Source organism: Pleurodeles waltl, chromosome 7 (assembly GCF_031143425.1).
Source record: "Pleurodeles waltl isolate 20211129_DDA chromosome 7, aPleWal1.hap1.20221129, whole genome shotgun sequence".
Taxonomy (NCBI): domain Eukaryota; kingdom Metazoa; phylum Chordata; class Amphibia; order Caudata; family Salamandridae; genus Pleurodeles; species Pleurodeles waltl.
The window spans coordinates 293349470-293368629 of record NC_090446.1 but is presented as its reverse complement, the minus strand read 5'-3'; the positions used below and the strand labels follow the sequence as shown (position 1 = coordinate 293368629).

Below are 19160 nucleotides of genomic sequence, written 5' to 3'. Positions count from 1 at the left end.
AAACGAACTCCATTACTTTTTAAATATTTCACCTTTAAGTAGGTACAGCCTTTACTGTGCATCTCTGGACACATGTGTTTCTGGGTTAGTCCCTTCTTCAGCAGAGAACATATTTGCGGGGTGCTGGGAATGCTGCCATAAATCCCCCGGTTTCAGTACCTCTTTCCTGGCATGCTGGTGCCTGCTCCAGAGCTCGTCAGCCCAGTAGCTCAAGGGAGCCTTTAAAGTCACAAACAGTTAGGAGCGCACCTGCCTGACATCCCAGCAATTAATCTGCCCCATTGCATCATGGTAGATGTAGTATCTTCAAAAAACGAACTCCATTACTTTTTAAATATTTCACCTTTAAGTAGGTACAGCCTTTACTGTGCATCTCTGGACACATGTGTTTCTGGGTTAGTCCCTTCTTCAGCAGAGAACATATTTGCGGGGTGCTGGGAATGCTGCCATAAATCCCCCGGTTTCAGTACCTCTTTCCTGGCATGCTGGTGCCTGCTCCAGAGCTCGTCAGCCCAGTAGCTCAAGGGAGCCTTTAAAGTCACAAACAGTTAGGAGCGCACCTGCCTGACATCCCAGCAATTAATCTGCCCCATTGCATCATGGTAGATGTAGTATCTTCAAAAAACGAACTCCATTACTTTTTAAATATTTCACCTTTAAGTAGGTACAGCCTTTACTGTGCATCTCTGGACACATGTGTTTCTGGGTTAGTCCCTTCTTCAGCAGAGAACATATTTGCGGGGTGCTGGGAATGCTGCCATAAATCCCCCGGTTTCAGTACCTCTTTCCTGGCATGCTGGTGCCTGCTCCAGAGCTCGTCAGCCCAGTAGCTCAAGGGAGCCTTTAAAGTCACAAACAGTTAGGAGCGCACCTGCCTGACATCCCAGCAATTAATCTGCCCCATTGCATCATGGTAGATGTAGTATCTTCAAAAAACGAACTCCATTACTTTTTAAATATTTCACCTTTAAGTAGGTACAGCCTTTACTGTGCATCTCTGGACACATGTGTTTCTGGGTTAGTCCCTTCTTCAGCAGAGAACATATTTGCGGGGTGCTGGGAATGCTGCCATAAATCCCCCGGTTTCAGTACCTCTTTCCTGGCATGCTGGTGCCTGCTCCAGAGCTCGTCAGCCCAGTAGCTCAAGGGAGCCTTTAAAGTCACAAACAGTTAGGAGCGCACCTGCCTGACATCCCAGCAATTAATCTGCCCCATTGCATCATGGTAGATGTAGTATCTTCAAAAAACGAACTCCATTACTTTTTAAATATTTCACCTTTAAGTAGGTACAGCCTTTACTGTGCATCTCTGGACACATGTGTTTCTGGGTTAGTCCCTTCTTCAGCAGAGAACATATTTGCGGGGTGCTGGGAATGCTGCCATAAATCCCCCGGTTTCAGTACCTCTTTCCTGGCATGCTGGTGCCTGCTCCAGAGCTCGTCAGCCCAGTAGCTCAAGGGAGCCTTTAAAGTCACAAACAGTTAGGAGCGCACCTGCCTGACATCCCAGCAATTAATCTGCCCCATTGCATCATGGTAGATGTAGTATCTTCAAAAAACGAACTCCATTACTTTTTAAATATTTCACCTTTAAGTAGGTACAGCCTTTACTGTGCATCTCTGGACACATGTGTTTCTGGGTTAGTCCCTTCTTCAGCAGAGAACATATTTGCGGGGTGCTGGGAATGCTGCCATAAATCCCCCGGTTTCAGTACCTCTTTCCTGGCATGCTGGTGCCTGCTCCAGAGCTCGTCAGCCCAGTAGCTCAAGGGAGCCTTTAAAGTCACAAACAGTTAGGAGCGCACCTGCCTGACATCCCAGCAATTAATCTGCCCCATTGCATCATGGTAGATGTAGTATCTTCAAAAAACGAACTCCATTACTTTTTAAATATTTCACCTTTAAGTAGGTACAGCCTTTACTGTGCATCTCTGGACACATGTGTTTCTGGGTTAGTCCCTTCTTCAGCAGAGAACATATTTGCGGGGTGCTGGGAATGCTGCCATAAATCCCCCGGTTTCAGTACCTCTTTCCTGGCATGCTGGTGCCTGCTCCAGAGCTCGTCAGCCCAGTAGCTCAAGGGAGCCTTTAAAGTCACAAACAGTTAGGAGCGCACCTGCCTGACATCCCAGCAATTAATCTGCCCCATTGCATCATGGTAGATGTAGTATCTTCAAAAAACGAACTCCATTACTTTTTAAATATTTCACCTTTAAGTAGGTACAGCCTTTACTGTGCATCTCTGGACACATGTGTTTCTGGGTTAGTCCCTTCTTCAGCAGAGAACATATTTGCGGGGTGCTGGGAATGCTGCCATAAATCCCCCGGTTTCAGTACCTCTTTCCTGGCATGCTGGTGCCTGCTCCAGAGCTCGTCAGCCCAGTAGCTCAAGGGAGCCTTTAAAGTCACAAACAGTTAGGAGCGCACCTGCCTGACATCCCAGCAATTAATCTGCCCCATTGCATCATGGTAGATGTAGTATCTTCAAAAAACGAACTCCATTACTTTTTAAATATTTCACCTTTAAGTAGGTACAGCCTTTACTGTGCATCTCTGGACACATGTGTTTCTGGGTTAGTCCCTTCTTCAGCAGAGAACATATTTGCGGGCTGTACCTACTTAAAGGTGAAATATTTAAAAATTAATGGAGTTCGTTTTTTGAAGATACTACATCTACCATGATGCAATGGGGCAGATTAATTGCTGGGATGTCAGGCAGGTGCGCTCCTAACTGTTTGTGACTTTAAAGGCTCCCTTGAGCTATTGGGCTGACGAGCTCTGGAGCAGGCACCAGCAGGCCAGGGAAGAGGTACTGAAACCGGGTGATTTATGGCAGCATTCCCAGCACCCCGCAAATATGTTCTCTGCTGAAGAAGGGACTAACCCAGAAACACATGTGTCCAGAGATGCACAGTAAAGGCTGTACCTACTTAAAGGTGAAATATTTAAAAATTAATGGAGTTCGTTTTTTGAAGATACTACATCTACCATGATGCAATGGGGCAGATTAATTGCTGGGATGTCAGGCAGGTGCGCTCCTAACTGTTTGTGACTTTAAAGGCTCCCTTGAGCTATTGGGCTGACGAGCTCTGGAGCAGGCACCAGCAGGCCAGGGAAGAGGTACTGAAACCGGGTGATTTATGGCAGCATTCCCAGCACCCCGCAAATATGTTCTCTGCTGAAGAAGGGACTAACCCAGAAACACATGTGTCCAGAGATGCACAGTAAAGGCTGTACCTACTTAAAGGTGAAATATTTAAAAATTAATGGAGTTCGTTTTTTGAAGATACTACATCTACCATGATGCAATGGGGCAGATTAATTGCTGGGATGTCAGGCAGGTGCGCTCCTAACTGTTTGTGACTTTAAAGGCTCCCTTGAGCTATTGGGCTGACGAGCTCTGGAGCAGGCACCAGCAGGCCAGGGAAGAGGTACTGAAACCGGGTGATTTATGGCAGCATTCCCAGCACCCCGCAAATATGTTCTCTGCTGAAGAAGGGACTAACCCAGAAACACATGTGTCCAGAGATGCACAGTAAAGGCTGTACCTACTTAAAGGTGAAATATTTAAAAATTAATGGAGTTCGTTTTTTGAAGATACTACATCTACCATGATGCAATGGGGCAGATTAATTGCTGGGATGTCAGGCAGGTGCGCTCCTAACTGTTTGTGACTTTAAAGGCTCCCTTGAGCTATTGGGCTGACGAGCTCTGGAGCAGGCACCAGCAGGCCAGGGAAGAGGTACTGAAACCGGGTGATTTATGGCAGCATTCCCAGCACCCCGCAAATATGTTCTCTGCTGAAGAAGGGACTAACCCAGAAACACATGTGTCCAGAGATGCACAGTAAAGGCTGTACCTACTTAAAGGTGAAATATTTAAAAATTAATGGAGTTCGTTTTTTGAAGATACTACATCTACCATGATGCAATGGGGCAGATTAATTGCTGGGATGTCAGGCAGGTGCGCTCCTAACTGTTTGTGACTTTAAAGGCTCCCTTGAGCTATTGGGCTGACGAGCTCTGGAGCAGGCACCAGCAGGCCAGGGAAGAGGTACTGAAACCGGGTGATTTATGGCAGCATTCCCAGCACCCCGCAAATATGTTCTCTGCTGAAGAAGGGACTAACCCAGAAACACATGTGTCCAGAGATGCACAGTAAAGGCTGTACCTACTTAAAGGTGAAATATTTAAAAATTAATGGAGTTCGTTTTTTGAAGATACTACATCTACCATGATGCAATGGGGCAGATTAATTGCTGGGATGTCAGGCAGGTGCGCTCCTAACTGTTTGTGGTTTATGACTGTAATTCTGGTAAAGACCATAGAAATGTGGCTGACTCCCACATTGAGGTGGTAACTTTCGTAAATGGGAATGGGCCCACTTTGATCCCTTTGTGTATCAGGGTGGCCGCCCAGTGAATCATGGTAGCCTCTTCAGGGTGGGAAGGCAAAGGTCTAGGGGACTATGCCCAATTGTCCCTGACATTTTTCCAAAATGAAGAAACTTTTTTTTTTTTTTTTGGTTATAAAACTGACTGATTTAAAAAAAACTAAAAATCTTTTCTGAAATACATGTATAAGGATACTGATCTGCTATGCGCTTCAAGGCCACTATTACTGTGAAGGTAGCCATTCGGTGGAAATCTCAATTTGCGACCTGGCTAACTGGCTAATTAATATTCATTAGGGAGGACATTCTGATACCCCTCCAAACCATAATTTTATCTACCGATCCATTAGTACGTAGGTCGGTTTGCAAAATAATTTTCTGGTCGCAATAAGTTAGTGTGCAAATTGTGACCGCCTTTTCTTACTAGTACATTCGTACATGTGGTCCTTAGTTCCCTGTATGTATTTCTGTTGCAGCAAAAAATCTGAGTCACCCTAACCTCAATCGACCACACAGTTTAGCCAATGTGATTTCAAGGGGGACTTTAGCCTTTGCAGGGCCAGTACAGTGGTGGGAAAGCTTTATACTTATGTTGGAGGCTTGTATTCTGCATTGACTGAACAGCATGAATGATTTGCCACTACAAACATCGGGGAGCTTTAGGTAAGAGAATAGTTTATACAGCTGTTCTCTGAGTCACCATTCTTTACAAAGTATCATGGTGCATTTTGTGATATAGAGGAAGGTGAAATGGAGGAGTAAGAAAACTTTTAACTGATCTTTTGCAAAGATGCAGTCCTTGAAATAAGATTTTAAACTATGAAGTACATACAATCTGTTGCAGGTCTGAAGAATTGTGAGATAAGGGGTGGGTTGGTGGGTATCTGGGTTGTGTTTTGGCGAAGAGACAGGTTGAGAGCGATCACATAAATTAAATGGCTACATTTAATTCCACCCGACTGCATTTCTGTAATATTTAAAATTTGCCATGCAGGGGGTGAAAGAAGTGACACTGCTGGGGCAGAATGTGAACAGCTTCCGAGACTCCTCCGAAGTCCTCTCTTACTCCTCCAAACCCACAGAGTTGAGTCGTGGTTTCAACACCATCTACAAAGCCAAAAATGGGGGACTGCGCTTTGTTGACCTTCTGGACCAGGTCTCTAGAGTCGACCCCGAAATGCGCATCCGCTTCACCTCTCCACACCCCAAAGACTTCCCGGACGAGGTTAGTTGTTTGGCTGGACATAAAGAGCTTCTATGAAATGTGTTTTACTTTTTCAAAGCACTCAAAAACAGGTGATGAAAACTCCTATGTGGCTGGCAGCACATTGTTCTCCCACAAATGTAACAGTATGCCTTAGAATTAGTGTTTCGATTAGGGAAGAGTTCTAGAGAAATCAGTGAATAATTATTCATCTTTCAGCAACAGCTACTTTGATTGTATTTTAATGTGATATAACTGGAGGAAAGTCTACACAATATGTTCAGTTATCCTTCTGTGTATTAATTTAATGTTGTAAAAAACTTAAAGGGTTAGCCCCTTATGCTATTCTTCAGTATACACTGATCATCATCTGAGAACCAGGGATTAATGTGGGATAAAGATTTATTCTGTGGGGCTGAACTCCATGGACAGTTACACTGGGAGGTTAGCAGTGGGCAAAGTGTCCATTCAAGGATCAGGTGACCTCATGATCTGCTATAAGCTATTGGATTGGTGCTGTAGGTTGGCAAGGACAGCAAGAAGACATTAATAGAAAGGAATTGTTTGTCTTTAATAGTAGCTGGCAGATCTACGTAAGGAACCTGAGAATCTGAACTATTTTGAACTAGGCTACAACTTTGCTCAGTTGGATTCTAAAGGTTCTAAAGTAAAGAACTTTTAGACCAGTGTGATGCAAGAGTGTTATCAGTTAAATATATTAGAAAAAATATTATTGCTCTTTGCCGATTTTTTAGACCTCCCTCTTTTACTCACTGCCCTTTAACCTGTCATTTTGTAAATGTAGGTCCTCCAGCTTATTCAGGAGAGGAATAACATTTGCAAACAGATTCACCTCCCTGTACAGAGTGGAAGCTCTCGTGTCCTGCAGGCCATGGGTCGAGGGTGAGTGCAGTGTTGAAAATCTTTTTTGTAAAAACCAGCGCCCTTTACATGGGATACACATGTTCAGTTTGCAAGGAATTGGACCTTATGTTTCCAGCAACCATGGTGGTGAACTTTGGGATGCCCCTTGTATCGAAACACGGTCTCTGTAAAAGTAAATTCAGAGTATTTGTCACTGGGATCCTGTTAACCGCCAATAACAATGTTCCTCCTTTTTTGTGATCATAAAGAAGAAGAAGAAGGACTTTAATTCATGCAGAGAAAGTGAGGGGAGAAAGGTCTGTACCCTGGAGAACGACAGGGTGCTTTTGTTCATATTCCAAGAGTAAGTGCATCCCTGGGCATTTGTTTACGGAAGCTGAGACCATGCAGTGGGTATAAAAACTGTAAGTGCAGGTCTTACACTTTACTAGCAACACTGGGTCCATGTAGTTGGTAGGCCTGCATGTATTGATACATTTTGAGTGCTGTGTTTTCACCAAGTAACCTTTTGGAGGTGAAACATACTTAAACTTGTGGGGGGAAAAATGGTGATTAAATTCAGATACATGTGGAATTTTGGTGTAAAAAGTATCAGTTCCACACACCATTTCCAATTATTGTTTTGGAAGCTCAGATTAGGGGCTATATAGCTGACCCAGTAAATACCTCACTCCCTAATGTCACTATATACTGTTTCCAGTGAATACCTCAGCCATCTCTAGAGCACTCGTAACGGGCTGTGAGAGATTGGGTTGTTGGTTGTGGTGGGTGTGAGCCCTTCTGAAGCAACAGCCACAATCCTTGTCAGGGTAGACAACAAAAAGTCACTAAATGAACCTGTGCTTAAACCTCTGGTAGCTTGGAATAAAATCAGTCAGGCTTAACTTAGAAGCAATGTGTAAAGTATATGCAGCATTTAAATAGTATTGAAGTGAAAACACAACACAAGAAATTCACACACCATATTAGAAAAATGGAGTAAAATGTAATACATTATTTCACACCAAAAGGACAAAAATCCAATCAGTAGAACTGGGGATCTGGAGTTTCAAAGATTTAGACAAGTATGGTGCCTAAAAGCACAAAGCGCCACTCCTGGTCATCTGTTTTTTGTACACTGGGTGAAAGTCACAAGTTCAAGCTGGCCGGACACCAGGAGCACGTTTGTCCGGCTGGCGCAAATTGTCCAGTTTGCTGTTCAGAAGGCCGCGATGTTCAGGGAGAGCATTACGTATAGCTGTCGCTGTAGGAGTGAAATGCATGCTGGATGTCATGGACAGTCGTCGCTCTAGCACGAACATCCTGTCGGGCATCCAGATGGTCGTAGCTAGAACTTCGTGTTGTTGGTCACCGTGGGCTGCTGTTGTTTCTGTAGTGAGAAGTGTAGATCTCTCATTACCAGTTGTCTCCAGCAGTGCAAAGAGTTGGGTTCACAGCAGCTTCACATTGACAGTCCGGGCACATGGCAAGATCTTGGCACAAACTAGTCAGTTTGCCAACACGAAGAGCCCAAAACCTCAGTATTTCACCTTTTCTTCCAGGGGGAACTCTACCAATGCCAAAGCAAGGGTCTAGGACCTGAGAGGCACCTCTTGGGGATCAGTACCTCACTTCAGAAGAGGCTAGCAGAGCTCAGGCAGGTCCAGATGCATGTCCAATGCAGCAGCCACTTCAGGTAGCCTGGGATGAAGGGAGCAGGTCCAGTCTTCCTTTTTAGACAGCAGAGAAGGCCTCTGGCCATAAGGTAGTCTTCTGACAGCAGGGCAGTTCTTTGTAGTACCCCCAGATCCAGGAGTGTGCTGAAGAGTGGATCTGAGAGTCCTAATTGTGCACCCGGTGCCAGCTTTGAAGTGGATGACACTTTTGGATTTTTCCCCCTCCAGAGGTGTCCGGAACTTCCTACCTCATTGCCCTGGTCCCAGGATGTATAGGAGCACAAAAGGCTATTCTGAAGGTATTTCGGTGTGGGCTAAGGCAGCTGATTTGAAGTGCAGGTGGGGCTTTGCCCAGCTCTGCCCCACCCATGCTGTCAGGCAGACCCATCTTGCCACCACCCAGTCCATATATTATGTGACTGTCTGGGAAGAATACACAAAGGCCAACTGCTAACTACACCTAGTCATGTGTCTCAGGACATAGGCTGCAGGCACCAAATGGTCGGGACAAGAACATTCCAACTATCTAAAAGTGTAAATTTCATAATTGTAACTTAAAATCTGACTTTGCCATTAAAGAAAATTTTAAATTACGATTCCTTAGACACCCAACATAAGATTTCTACCTGCTCCCAAACAAAGGTTATCACTTATTAATCATAATAAGGTAACCCAGTGTTATCCTATGGTAGAGGTAGGTCTTCCAGTAGTGATAAACTAGTTTGTGAGTTTTTCACTACCAGGACATGTAAAACCTAAATATACATGTCCAACTTTTGAATTTCAGTGCACCCTGCCCTAGTGGCTGTTTAGGACCTACCCCAGGGGTGAACTACATGTATTAAAAAGGGAGTTTTAGGCTTAGCATAAGGTTTATTTTGCCAGGTTGATTTGGCAGTTTAAAAGTGCACAAGGGCTACAATGGCAGACGTGAGACATGTTTTAAGGGGCTACTTAAATGGGTGGTACACTAATTGCTTCTGTCCCACTAGAAGCATTTAATTTACTGACCCTGCGTACACGGTATACCACTTTACTAGGGACATATCAGTAAATTAAATATACCAATCAGGTGTAAGCCAATTTTACCATGTTTTAGGGATTGAGGCCAAGTACTTCCGCACTAGTTAATAGTGCTAAAGTGCACAGAGCCAGCAAAAACAAATTCAGCAAATCAGGAGGGTAGAAAGCAAAAAGTTTGGGGACAGACCACACTAAGGCTGACAGGTCTAACAAGGGCCTATACAAGAGGTTGAGGATAACTGTAGGGGACATTATATTTATTAATCAAAGTGAATGCACACATTTGGCTCCCCTCATGCAGAGCAATAGAATGTTAACAAGACAGACTGGATAATTGAGGTTACTTCAAACACAAAGGATTTTCAGTTGAAGTGCAAAGCGTGAGTCAGACTGTTAGTTGCTGTTGGACAACTGCAGCCCAGAGATTATGTATTTATGATGACTGTAGCTCTATGATAAAGATTCAAAATACTTGGCTTATTTCGTCCATGCAGCAATGTGGTTAAGAGTCATAGGGGGAGGCAAAGTGCAAAGCATTTGTCAGATGGATTTCTACTGCGTGATGTATTTCTCTGATGTTTTATGAACATTTGGATAAAACTTCACTTCTATGTTAGGAACACATTTCTGATAGATAGTGGTCTTTTGATTAGAATGAAATTAAATGCTAGTCTGTGGTCTAGGTTTAGGTACCAGATGACCACTCCACTCAAAATCAGTATTACAGCAGACAAAACTGTTGACTATCTCAGCAGAACATCAGTGTAAAATGTCCTCAAGACGAGAAAGGATGCTGCTTTTAAACCTTATAGAGGGAACCTCATTTGAGGCACATTGGTGAAGTAGTGTCAAGAACCTTTTTACCTTCAAAGCCCGGCCTGAGCCTGATTTATTGTTCCACGTGACTGCTCATCACTACATTCACTACCATTCCAGTTTCTCTTTTTCATTTAAATTATGTATTGTGATTGCTCACTAGCTCTCTGGTCAGGTGTCTCAAAAGTTTGAGAACCTGACTGAAGTGATGTTTGAGTCCGAATTTCATTGACTTGGGGAGATGAGAAGCCAATTGTTTGGGATCTTTTATTTTAATTTTCAGCACCAACCACTGTTGGTTTTAGATGCACATCAAAACTTATCAGCACTACAACAACATTACAGTAGCTTGTCTTTCTTCTTATTCCAGATACACAAGAGAAGCTTATTTAGAGCTTGTACAGCACATACAAGAGTGCATTCCAGGTAACCTCATTTCTACCATAGCGGAGCTGTTGTGTCTTCCTTTTAACTGTCTTCTGTGTATTGTTTGCATATGCCTGTAAATCCTTTAGTTCCCATCTCCATTGTTGTCAATGTGGTCGCTGTGAATTCTGGTACTGTATTTTGTAGGTCTGTCTACTATAATAGAGCTTTCTGATTCTCTGGGAAACTTTATAGTTGCTCTTATATTTCTTATTCTCTATTACATTGCATTCTAAAGAAAAATAAAATTAATACCAACACAAAATACAAATGATCTCAGTCACTCAAACCTATATAGGGTATATAAACAGTAACTCCCACTGATGTTGTTTAGTAATCAGTGAAAACAAATGACACCCTGAAAAATATTTATATCAGTCCAACAGCATTGGTTAAGTTTGTCATGTGCTCCTATATTATTCCATAGAACCTGCTGAAACACTTGATGTCGTCTGAGTAGATCTAAGTAACCTGATGCTATCCTCCCTTCAGTGACTAGCCAAATTGGAAAAAACTCAGCTAAGTGAAATGAGCAAAGATAAACCTTTGGCAAATCCTGACTACTGTTTTGGTCACATACCACAAGGTATTCACAAATCTCTTGTTAGTATTATCCCACACACTTAGTTAAGTATATGGAAAACACAAATGTCTCCATACCTCAAATTGACTTAACAGGTATCAGTACCATCCCAAGCTATGATATGCATTCTAATTCCTCAGACAAAAAACTTCACTAATTGGCAGTGATAAAACTTAGCTGCAAAGGAACCCAAAATGCCAAATGCCCTCTTAAGTTGTAACTAAGGAACCAGAAATACTGTCATAACCGCAGTGAAGCTCCAGTTTGCTTCTTAAATTTACCTTAGACACTTGAGCACAGGTACTTTTCGCTGTTGAAAATAACTACTAAGACTGATGCCCACTGATCACGCTTAAAAGTTAACACCGTTCCCCCATATATTTATTTGAGAAAAAGAAAACAAAGCAGCAGGAATATATCAAGACAAATTTGAATTCTAAATAATGTTGCTTTACATGAAAGCAATAATGCCAGATGTTTGTAGTTTTTTAAATGTTTTAAAATTAGTTAGCGTTGTCAGTGATGTAGATACAAACATTTTACTAAATAGTTTCTCAATAATAAAAAGAATTAACAAATTGAACCGTGATTCTCTGTGCCGCAAAGCCATTATTATAATCCTTGTATTGCCGCATTCTCTGTCAGAAACTAGTATGGTTTGTCAAGATGTCTTCAATAAATTCAAGTATTAATCATTAAAATTAATACATCTCGACTTAAAACAACAGGAGGAACTATCTGTTTAAACCCTAGCTTTTCATATTAAGACTTATTAAATATACATGTGGACACCACTTACCTACCTATTATTTCTCGTTTAACTATAACTGGTTGGTCTGAAATCTTTACCAAGGTATAGAAAAGAATTACTAATTATTTGAATTTGATTCTCTTTAATCATACGCCATTGTTCTTTAGCTTGGGGCTATCATGATTCCTACTACAAAACGTAAATGTTATTCATAAAAATAATAATTAATCCAAAGATTTGAACCCCAGAAGAGGCTGTGTATTCAAACCCTTCAATTTATTATTGTTTCTCATCACCTGTTTACCCGGTGTTTTTCTATCTACTATTGTAGATTGTAAATGTGTGGCTCTATCAGAATATGATTTGATAGAGCCATATACTGTAAAAAGACATCCATCATTCCAGCAAATAATGGATCTGTATCAGAGCTATATGACACTCAAATCTTTTCTCTATACTAGATCAGCAAACTGTTTGTCGTACTAACATTATTCTTGAAATTACATTTATTCTCAAAAATAGTTTTGTTATATACCAATAACATTATTGGTAACTTTAGTGATGTAATGTTAATCTACCTTTTTCACTCAGACCACAAGCAGTGCATCAATATGGATGTTTCTCTTTCCGCAGTCACTGTTCTAGCTTCCTTCTGGCTGTTCACTGTCTTTTAGTATTCATTTGCATATGCCTGTAAATCTTTAGTCACATTCCCCATACTTGTCAGTGTGGTCGCTGTTAAGCATGGCACTGCCTTTTGTGGGTCTGTCTACTTTATTAGAGCTTTCTAACTATCTAGGAAGCTTTATGGCTGCTCTTGTATTTCTTATTGTATTAAATTGCATTCTAAGGAAATATTAACACCAACACAAAATACAAATGAACTTTTTCCACAGTCACTATACTAGTTGAGAAACCTCTTGACCTTCCCATAAGTCTGTTAGAAATAGGGCCTCTGGTTGGCAGTCGGTTTGCACTCTGTTCACGCAGGGACCCACACTCTAGTCAGGGTAATGGAGATGCACACTTAACATAACCCCTGCTCACCTCCTTGCCAGTTTGGCCCAAGCAGTCAGGCTTATCTGAAAGGCAATGTGTAAAGTATTTGTACCAATAATACAGTGAAAACAATACAAAACGAACACTACACCAATTTAGAATAATAGCCCATATTTATCTAAATCAAACAAGACCAAAACGACAGACGTCCAACATACACAAGTCAAAATATGAATTTTCAAAGTAAAAAAAGTCTTACTCAATAGAAAACAATGGAAATGTTGTTGTTACACAAAGTACCTGGTTTGCGTAAAAAATAAGGCCGCACGGGCAAGCGTGCATCGGCGAGTGAGGCCGTGCATTGTTTCTTCTCCAGGCCAGTAGGCAATGTGTTGTTTTTCTCTCCTGCAAGAGAGTGTTGTGTCAATTTCCAGACGGGGCACCTCAGATGCACGCAGGTTCACGATGATTTTGACACCCAGCGACGTGTGTGAAATCAAGCCGCACGGCGATGGAAAAACCTTGCTGCGAGGGATTGCTTCGTTTTTACCACCTTGTTGCAGGTGATGCGTGGATTTCAGTCCTTTTTCTACTAGCTTCATCTTTCAAGTCCCAGGGACTGGATGGGGCACCACTCGGCAGGGCCGGAGTCTCAGCAGAGAGTCCAGATGCTGGCAGAAGTCGTCTTTGATGGCCCTGAGTCTTCAGAACAGGAGGCAAGCTCAGTCCAAGTTCTTGGAGACACTTCACAAGCAGGAATATACCACAAATTCCAGTCTTTGTCCTCTTTGTAGGAAGCTGAAACTGCAGGCCAACTCAGCATAGCACAGTCACAGGCAAAGGGGTAATACTCCTCAAGCGCTTCAGCTCGTCTTCTTGGCAGAGGTTTTTCTTCGTTCCAGAGTAATCTTAAAATCTGTGATTTTGGGTCAACTATTTATACCCCTTTCTGCCTTTGAAGTAGGCAGACTTCAAAGGAAAGTCTCTGTTGTTCACAAGATCCTGCCTTGCCCAGGCCTGGCCCCAGACACACACCAGAGGGGTGGAGACTGCATTGTGTGAGGGCCAAGCCAACTCCCTTCAGGTGTAAGTGACAACTCCTCCGTCCACTCTAACCCAGATGGCCCATCAGGATATGCAGGCTACACCCCAGCTCCCTTTGTGTAACTTTCTAGTGGAGATTCACAAACAGCTCAAATGTCAGCCTGACCCAGACAGGGAATACAGGCAGACTCACTGAATGGTTTAAGCAAGACAATGCCCACTTTCTAAAAGTGGCATTCTAAAACAGACAACTTGAAAACCAACTTTACCAAAAGATGTATTTTTAAGTTGGGAGTTCAGAGACCCCAAACTCTACAGCTGTATCTGCTCCCAAAGGGAAACTGCACTTAAAAGTTATTAAAAGGGAGCCCCCATGTTAACCTGTGAGAGGGATAGGCCTTGCAACAGTGAAAACCGAATTTGGCAGCGTTTCACTGTTCGGACATGTAAAACACATCTGTACATGTCCCACCTTTAACGTACAATGCACCTTGCCCATGGGGCTCCCCAGGGCCTACCTTAGGGGTACCTTACATGTATAAAAAGGGAAGGTTTTGGCCTGGCAAGTGGATACACTTGCCAGATCGAATTGGCAGTTTAAAACTGCCCACACAGAATTTACAGGGCTACTCATGTGGGTGGTAGCTGCAGGCCCACTAGTGGCATTTGATTTAAAGGACCTGTCCCTCTCTACTGCACTTTACTAGGAACTTACTAGTAAATTAGATATGCCAATCATGGAAAAGCCAATTACACATACAATTTACAGAGGAAGCACTTGCACTTTAGCACTGGTCAGCAATGGTAAAGTGCCCAGAATAACACAACCAGCAAAAACAGAGCCTAGCATACATTCAAAACATGGGAAGCACAGGCAAAAAAGATAGGGGAGACGCAGCCAAGGATACTAGGTCTAACAGAATGCAAGTGTAGCATGTTCTGAAAAAACTAGGGAGACTGGCAAGATGGTATTTTGTACATAGGTTGTTGCACCACATCGTCAGTTATTCTTGCACACAAAGATTGTTTGCACAGTTATCTCAATGATTGGTCCAGATGTGCAGCCTAGATCATAAACCACCAATTTCTGCTACTAGTCGTTCAAAACATACTTAAAATAATACCTTGTTGATTGCATGACATGCCCAAGCTAATATCAGGAAAGGGACAAAGCACATTGGGACTTGTCTCCAATTATGTTTTCATAACTATATTGCTCTAGGACCCGAGAAACTGGAGGCACAGTCCAAGGTGCTCCTGGTCATTTCTGAAATTGAAGTACATGCAATGATGGTTATCTGATATCTCACAGCCTCATCCATAGCCTGCCTCAGTTAGCTCCAAATGACTCAATGACAACTCTGTTAAGGATATATGTGATATTGTACAGCACTGTCACAAGAATACTCCACATCTGAGACAAATTAATAAAACCACTCAAAGCTTTAGTGTGGATGCATATTTGGATGTCATATTTAAACAGAGCATATTAACATGCAGCCTCAACTGTCTGTGGTCATATCTTCATCGAGAAACACTATAATAAATGTCTGCCACAGCTTGAAAGGCCACAACTTGAAATAGGGCTGAGTCTCCTGAAAGTTACTTTGTTCGGTGACCAATAATGTTTTTGGATTGAACCTCAGGATAAGTAGCACTGTGCTATGGTTCTTGAATTCTTCTATATTTGGAGATTGTTTTTGGAATGTCAGACTGTGAGAGGTCTAAAACATTACTCAAACAATCCCCCTGTGTAACCTGTGCATTTAGTTTGTAGGTTCCCTGTAGTGGTTGTTGCTTGCTCCTGTATTCCCTATTTTGTTTCCTAGGTGTCTTGTAAGAGAAATTAATGTGAAGCTGTGCGTGCATTGTCACTTGTACATTTGTTTTGATGTGACTCACAATGTTTACTATGTGTTCTATTCATATCTGTCTTCAGGATGTTGTACTGTGAATTGACACTGAAACTATGCACATGCTGAAATGGGTTTGCAGGGTACCTGGACTGCCTGGAACTAGCTGCTCTTGGTGTCTGTCTTTATGAGGGCAAAATGTGAGATGGCTGTGAGATTGTACACTTTCCTGATGGTGGCCATGTAGGCTTTTGGCTTTCACTGTGTTTCGTTCCTGCCAAATATTCTGCCATCGATGTATCTTCATTGTAGTATATGTATTCAGGCCTGTCAATTTGTTTTGATAGGTGTGAACCTCAGCAGCGATTTCATTGCTGGTTTCTGTGGTGAGACGGAGGAGGATCACCAGCAGACAGTCTCCCTATTGCGAACAGTCTGCTATAACATGGGCTTCCTTTTTGCCTACAGCATGAGGGCGGTAAGACCTGGTCAGCGTTAGTGTGGTTCTCTGGCTTCTTCCAGCAATGAGGGTGGGAACACTGAAACAGGGTTGAATCCCACTTGGGCTATTTGTTCTTACGTTGAGACTTGTCTTTTGACTTTGCCTCAGACTTACCAGAGAACTGTGATCAGGAACAGACTTGCGACTTCGATTGGGACCCATCCTGCTTCTTGTACTTAGAATGTAGAGTTTAGTTTCATGCTACTCAATGGCCTTCAGGAGCATGAAGGAGCATTAAGTACTTGCTTTTGGGTTGTGTCTGAAGTCAAGGTTTTCTTTTATTCATAAAACAAAAATGTCTTGCTTGATAACAACATATTCTCAACAATTTTGACTTTTTTGTGGCAATTTGGAAGCCTCATTAAGAGCAACATAATTCTGAAAACGTCCATTCCTTCCTCTCACCCAAACGTTACTTACTACTTTCTGTACTACAGTACTTTCAGTGACATTTGTTTTAGACCCTTAGCTATTCCATTTCCTCATATTTGGCATATCAAAAGCCACTAGAATAATGCAGTGTGTTTTCATACATTTTTTAGAAATGAATGTCAGTTCCTTTTTTTCCACATGCTTTGACCATTGATCCAAAGCTCTACTCACATTTTTTGTTTTCTACCTATCCTTCCAAAATTCTTTTATGCCAGTGTACAGAAATGTCTCCCTTTAAAGCCACAGAGTTTAACAAAGCAGCGCCTTTAGAAAATATATGTTCGATGGCATCTGTCGCTGTAGATACGCATGTTCTGCAATAGCTCGCCATCTGGTGTTGGGCCGGAGTGTTACAAGTTGTTTTTCTTCGAAGAAGTCTTTCGAGTCACGGGACCGAGTGACTCCTCCTTTTGTCTCCATTGCGCATGGGCGTCGACTCCATCTTCGATTGTTTTTTTTCCGCCATCGGGTTCGGACGTGTTCCTGTCGCTCCGAGTTTCGGAACGGAAAATTAGCTAATTTCGGAAGATTTTCGTCGGTATTGTTGCGTTCGGGATCGGCGTACTTAGATTTCACACCGCATCGAAGATCGAAGAGCTCCGGTGCCCTTCGGGGTAGTTTTTCGATCCTCCGTCGGGGCCTGGTCGGCCCGACCGCGTGCTGAACAACGCCGATGGAACGGACCCCGTTTCGTTTCTGCCCCAAATGCCACAATAAATACCCCTACACAGACCAACACTTGGTCTGCAACCTGTGCCTGTCACCTGAGCACAGCGAAGACACCTGCGAGGCCTGTCGTGCGTTCCGGTCCCGAAAAACACTCCGAGACCGTCGAGCCAGAAGACTTCAAATGGCGTCCGCACCGACAGCCCAACGGGAGTTCGAGGAACAGGAAGAAGAAGGTACCTTCTCGATCCAAGACTCAGACTCCGAAGGATTCGACGACACACAAACCGTGAGTAAGACGTCGAAAACCACACAAAGAAACATTTACAAGGCCCAGGGGACGCCACTGCCACCAGGCCATGGCTCCACCCATAAATTCGGTGACCGACCGTCGGCACCGAAAAAGGCCAAAACAGTGCCGAGATCGTCCGACTCCGGTCGAGACACCGGCACGCAGCCTTCTCGGGACCGAGAAAGTGCTGGAGACAAGCCTCGACACCGAGATGCCAGTGTGGACACGGCTCGACGCCGAGACAGCGGCACCGAAACAGATCGACGCCGAGAGGTTTCGGCCCCGAAAAGGAAAAAAGTCACCTCGGAGCCGAAAAAACACGCAGACAAAGTTTCGACGCCGAAACAAACTGCAAGCGACCCAGCTTCAGGCTCTTATACAGAAGAGCACTCGCTAACCTCCCAAATGCAAAAGCATAGGTTTGAGGAAGAGCTACAAGCAACTGATGTGGACCATACGCAAAAGCGTATCTTCATTCAGCAGGGGACAGGAAAAATAAGCACCCTTCCCCCCATTAGGAGAAAGAGAAGGTTGGAGTTCCAGACGGAACAAGCACCACAACCAAAAGTGGTTAAAAGAATTACACCACCACCCTCTCCTCCGCCCGTGATTAACGTTTCACCAGCACAAACTCCATCTCACTCCCCAGCTCACACCACCATGAGCCAGGGTGACCAAGATCAGGACGCATGGGACCTATACGACGCCCCAGTGTCAGATAACAGCCCGGAGGCCTACCCTACAAAGCCATCTCCACCAGAAGACAGCACCGCGTACTCTCAGGTGGTGGCTAGAGCAGCACAATTTCATAACGTAAGCCTCCACTCAGAACAGGTCGAGGATGATTTCTTGTTCAACACACTCTCCTCCACCCACAGCTCCTACCAAAGCCTGCCTATGCTCCCTGGTATGCTCCGGCACGCAAAAGACATATTTAAGGAGCCGGTCAAAAGTAGGGCAATCACACCAAGGGTGGAAAAGAAGTATAAGCCGCCTCCTACGGACCCGGCTTTCATCACTACACAGCTGCCACCAGACTCTGTTGTTGTAGGAGCAGCTAGGAAAAGGGCCAACTCTCACACATCTGGAGATGCACCACCCCCAGATAAAGAAAGCCGCAAGTTCGATGCAGCTGGTAAAAGAGTCGCAGCACAAGCTGCAAACCAGTGGCGCATCGCGAACTCCCAGGCACTACTTGCGCGCTATGACAGAGCCCACTGGGACGAGATGCAACATCTCATTGAACATCTGCCCAAGGACTTCCAAAATAGGGCGAAACAAGTGGTTGAGGAGGGACAGACCATCTCCAACAACCAGATACGTTCCTCCATGGACGCTGCAGATACAGCTGCACGGACAATTAATACATCTGTAACTATCAGACGGCATGCATGGCTCCGAACGTCTGGATTTAAACCAGAGATTCAACAAGCAGTTCTCAATATGCCTTTTAATGAAAAAGAACTGTTCGGTCCACAAGTGGACACAGCGATTGAGAAACTCAAAAAAGATACGGACACTGCCAAAGCCATGGGCGCACTCTACTCCCCGCAGAGCAGAGGGAATTACAGCACATTCCGTAAAACGCCCTTTCGAGGGGGGTTTCGGGGTCAAAGCACACAAGCCAGCACCTCACAA

General features: G+C 43.6%; 1 protein-coding gene across 2 annotated transcripts in view; it reads left to right on the top strand.

Annotated features, from left to right (window-relative positions):
- Positions 1 to 19160, top strand: part of CDK5RAP1 (CDK5 regulatory subunit associated protein 1) — a 172417-nt gene that overhangs the window by 116092 nt on the left and 37165 nt on the right. For both annotated transcript variants that reach the window (XM_069243680.1, XM_069243681.1), the window contains exons 8-11: positions 5386 to 5616; positions 6401 to 6498; positions 10345 to 10400; positions 15978 to 16108. In XM_069243680.1, the coding sequence (XP_069099781.1) occupies positions 5386 to 5616; positions 6401 to 6498; positions 10345 to 10400; positions 15978 to 16108 (516 nt within the window). The remainder of the gene's footprint in view (positions 1 to 5385; positions 5617 to 6400; positions 6499 to 10344; positions 10401 to 15977; positions 16109 to 19160) is intronic.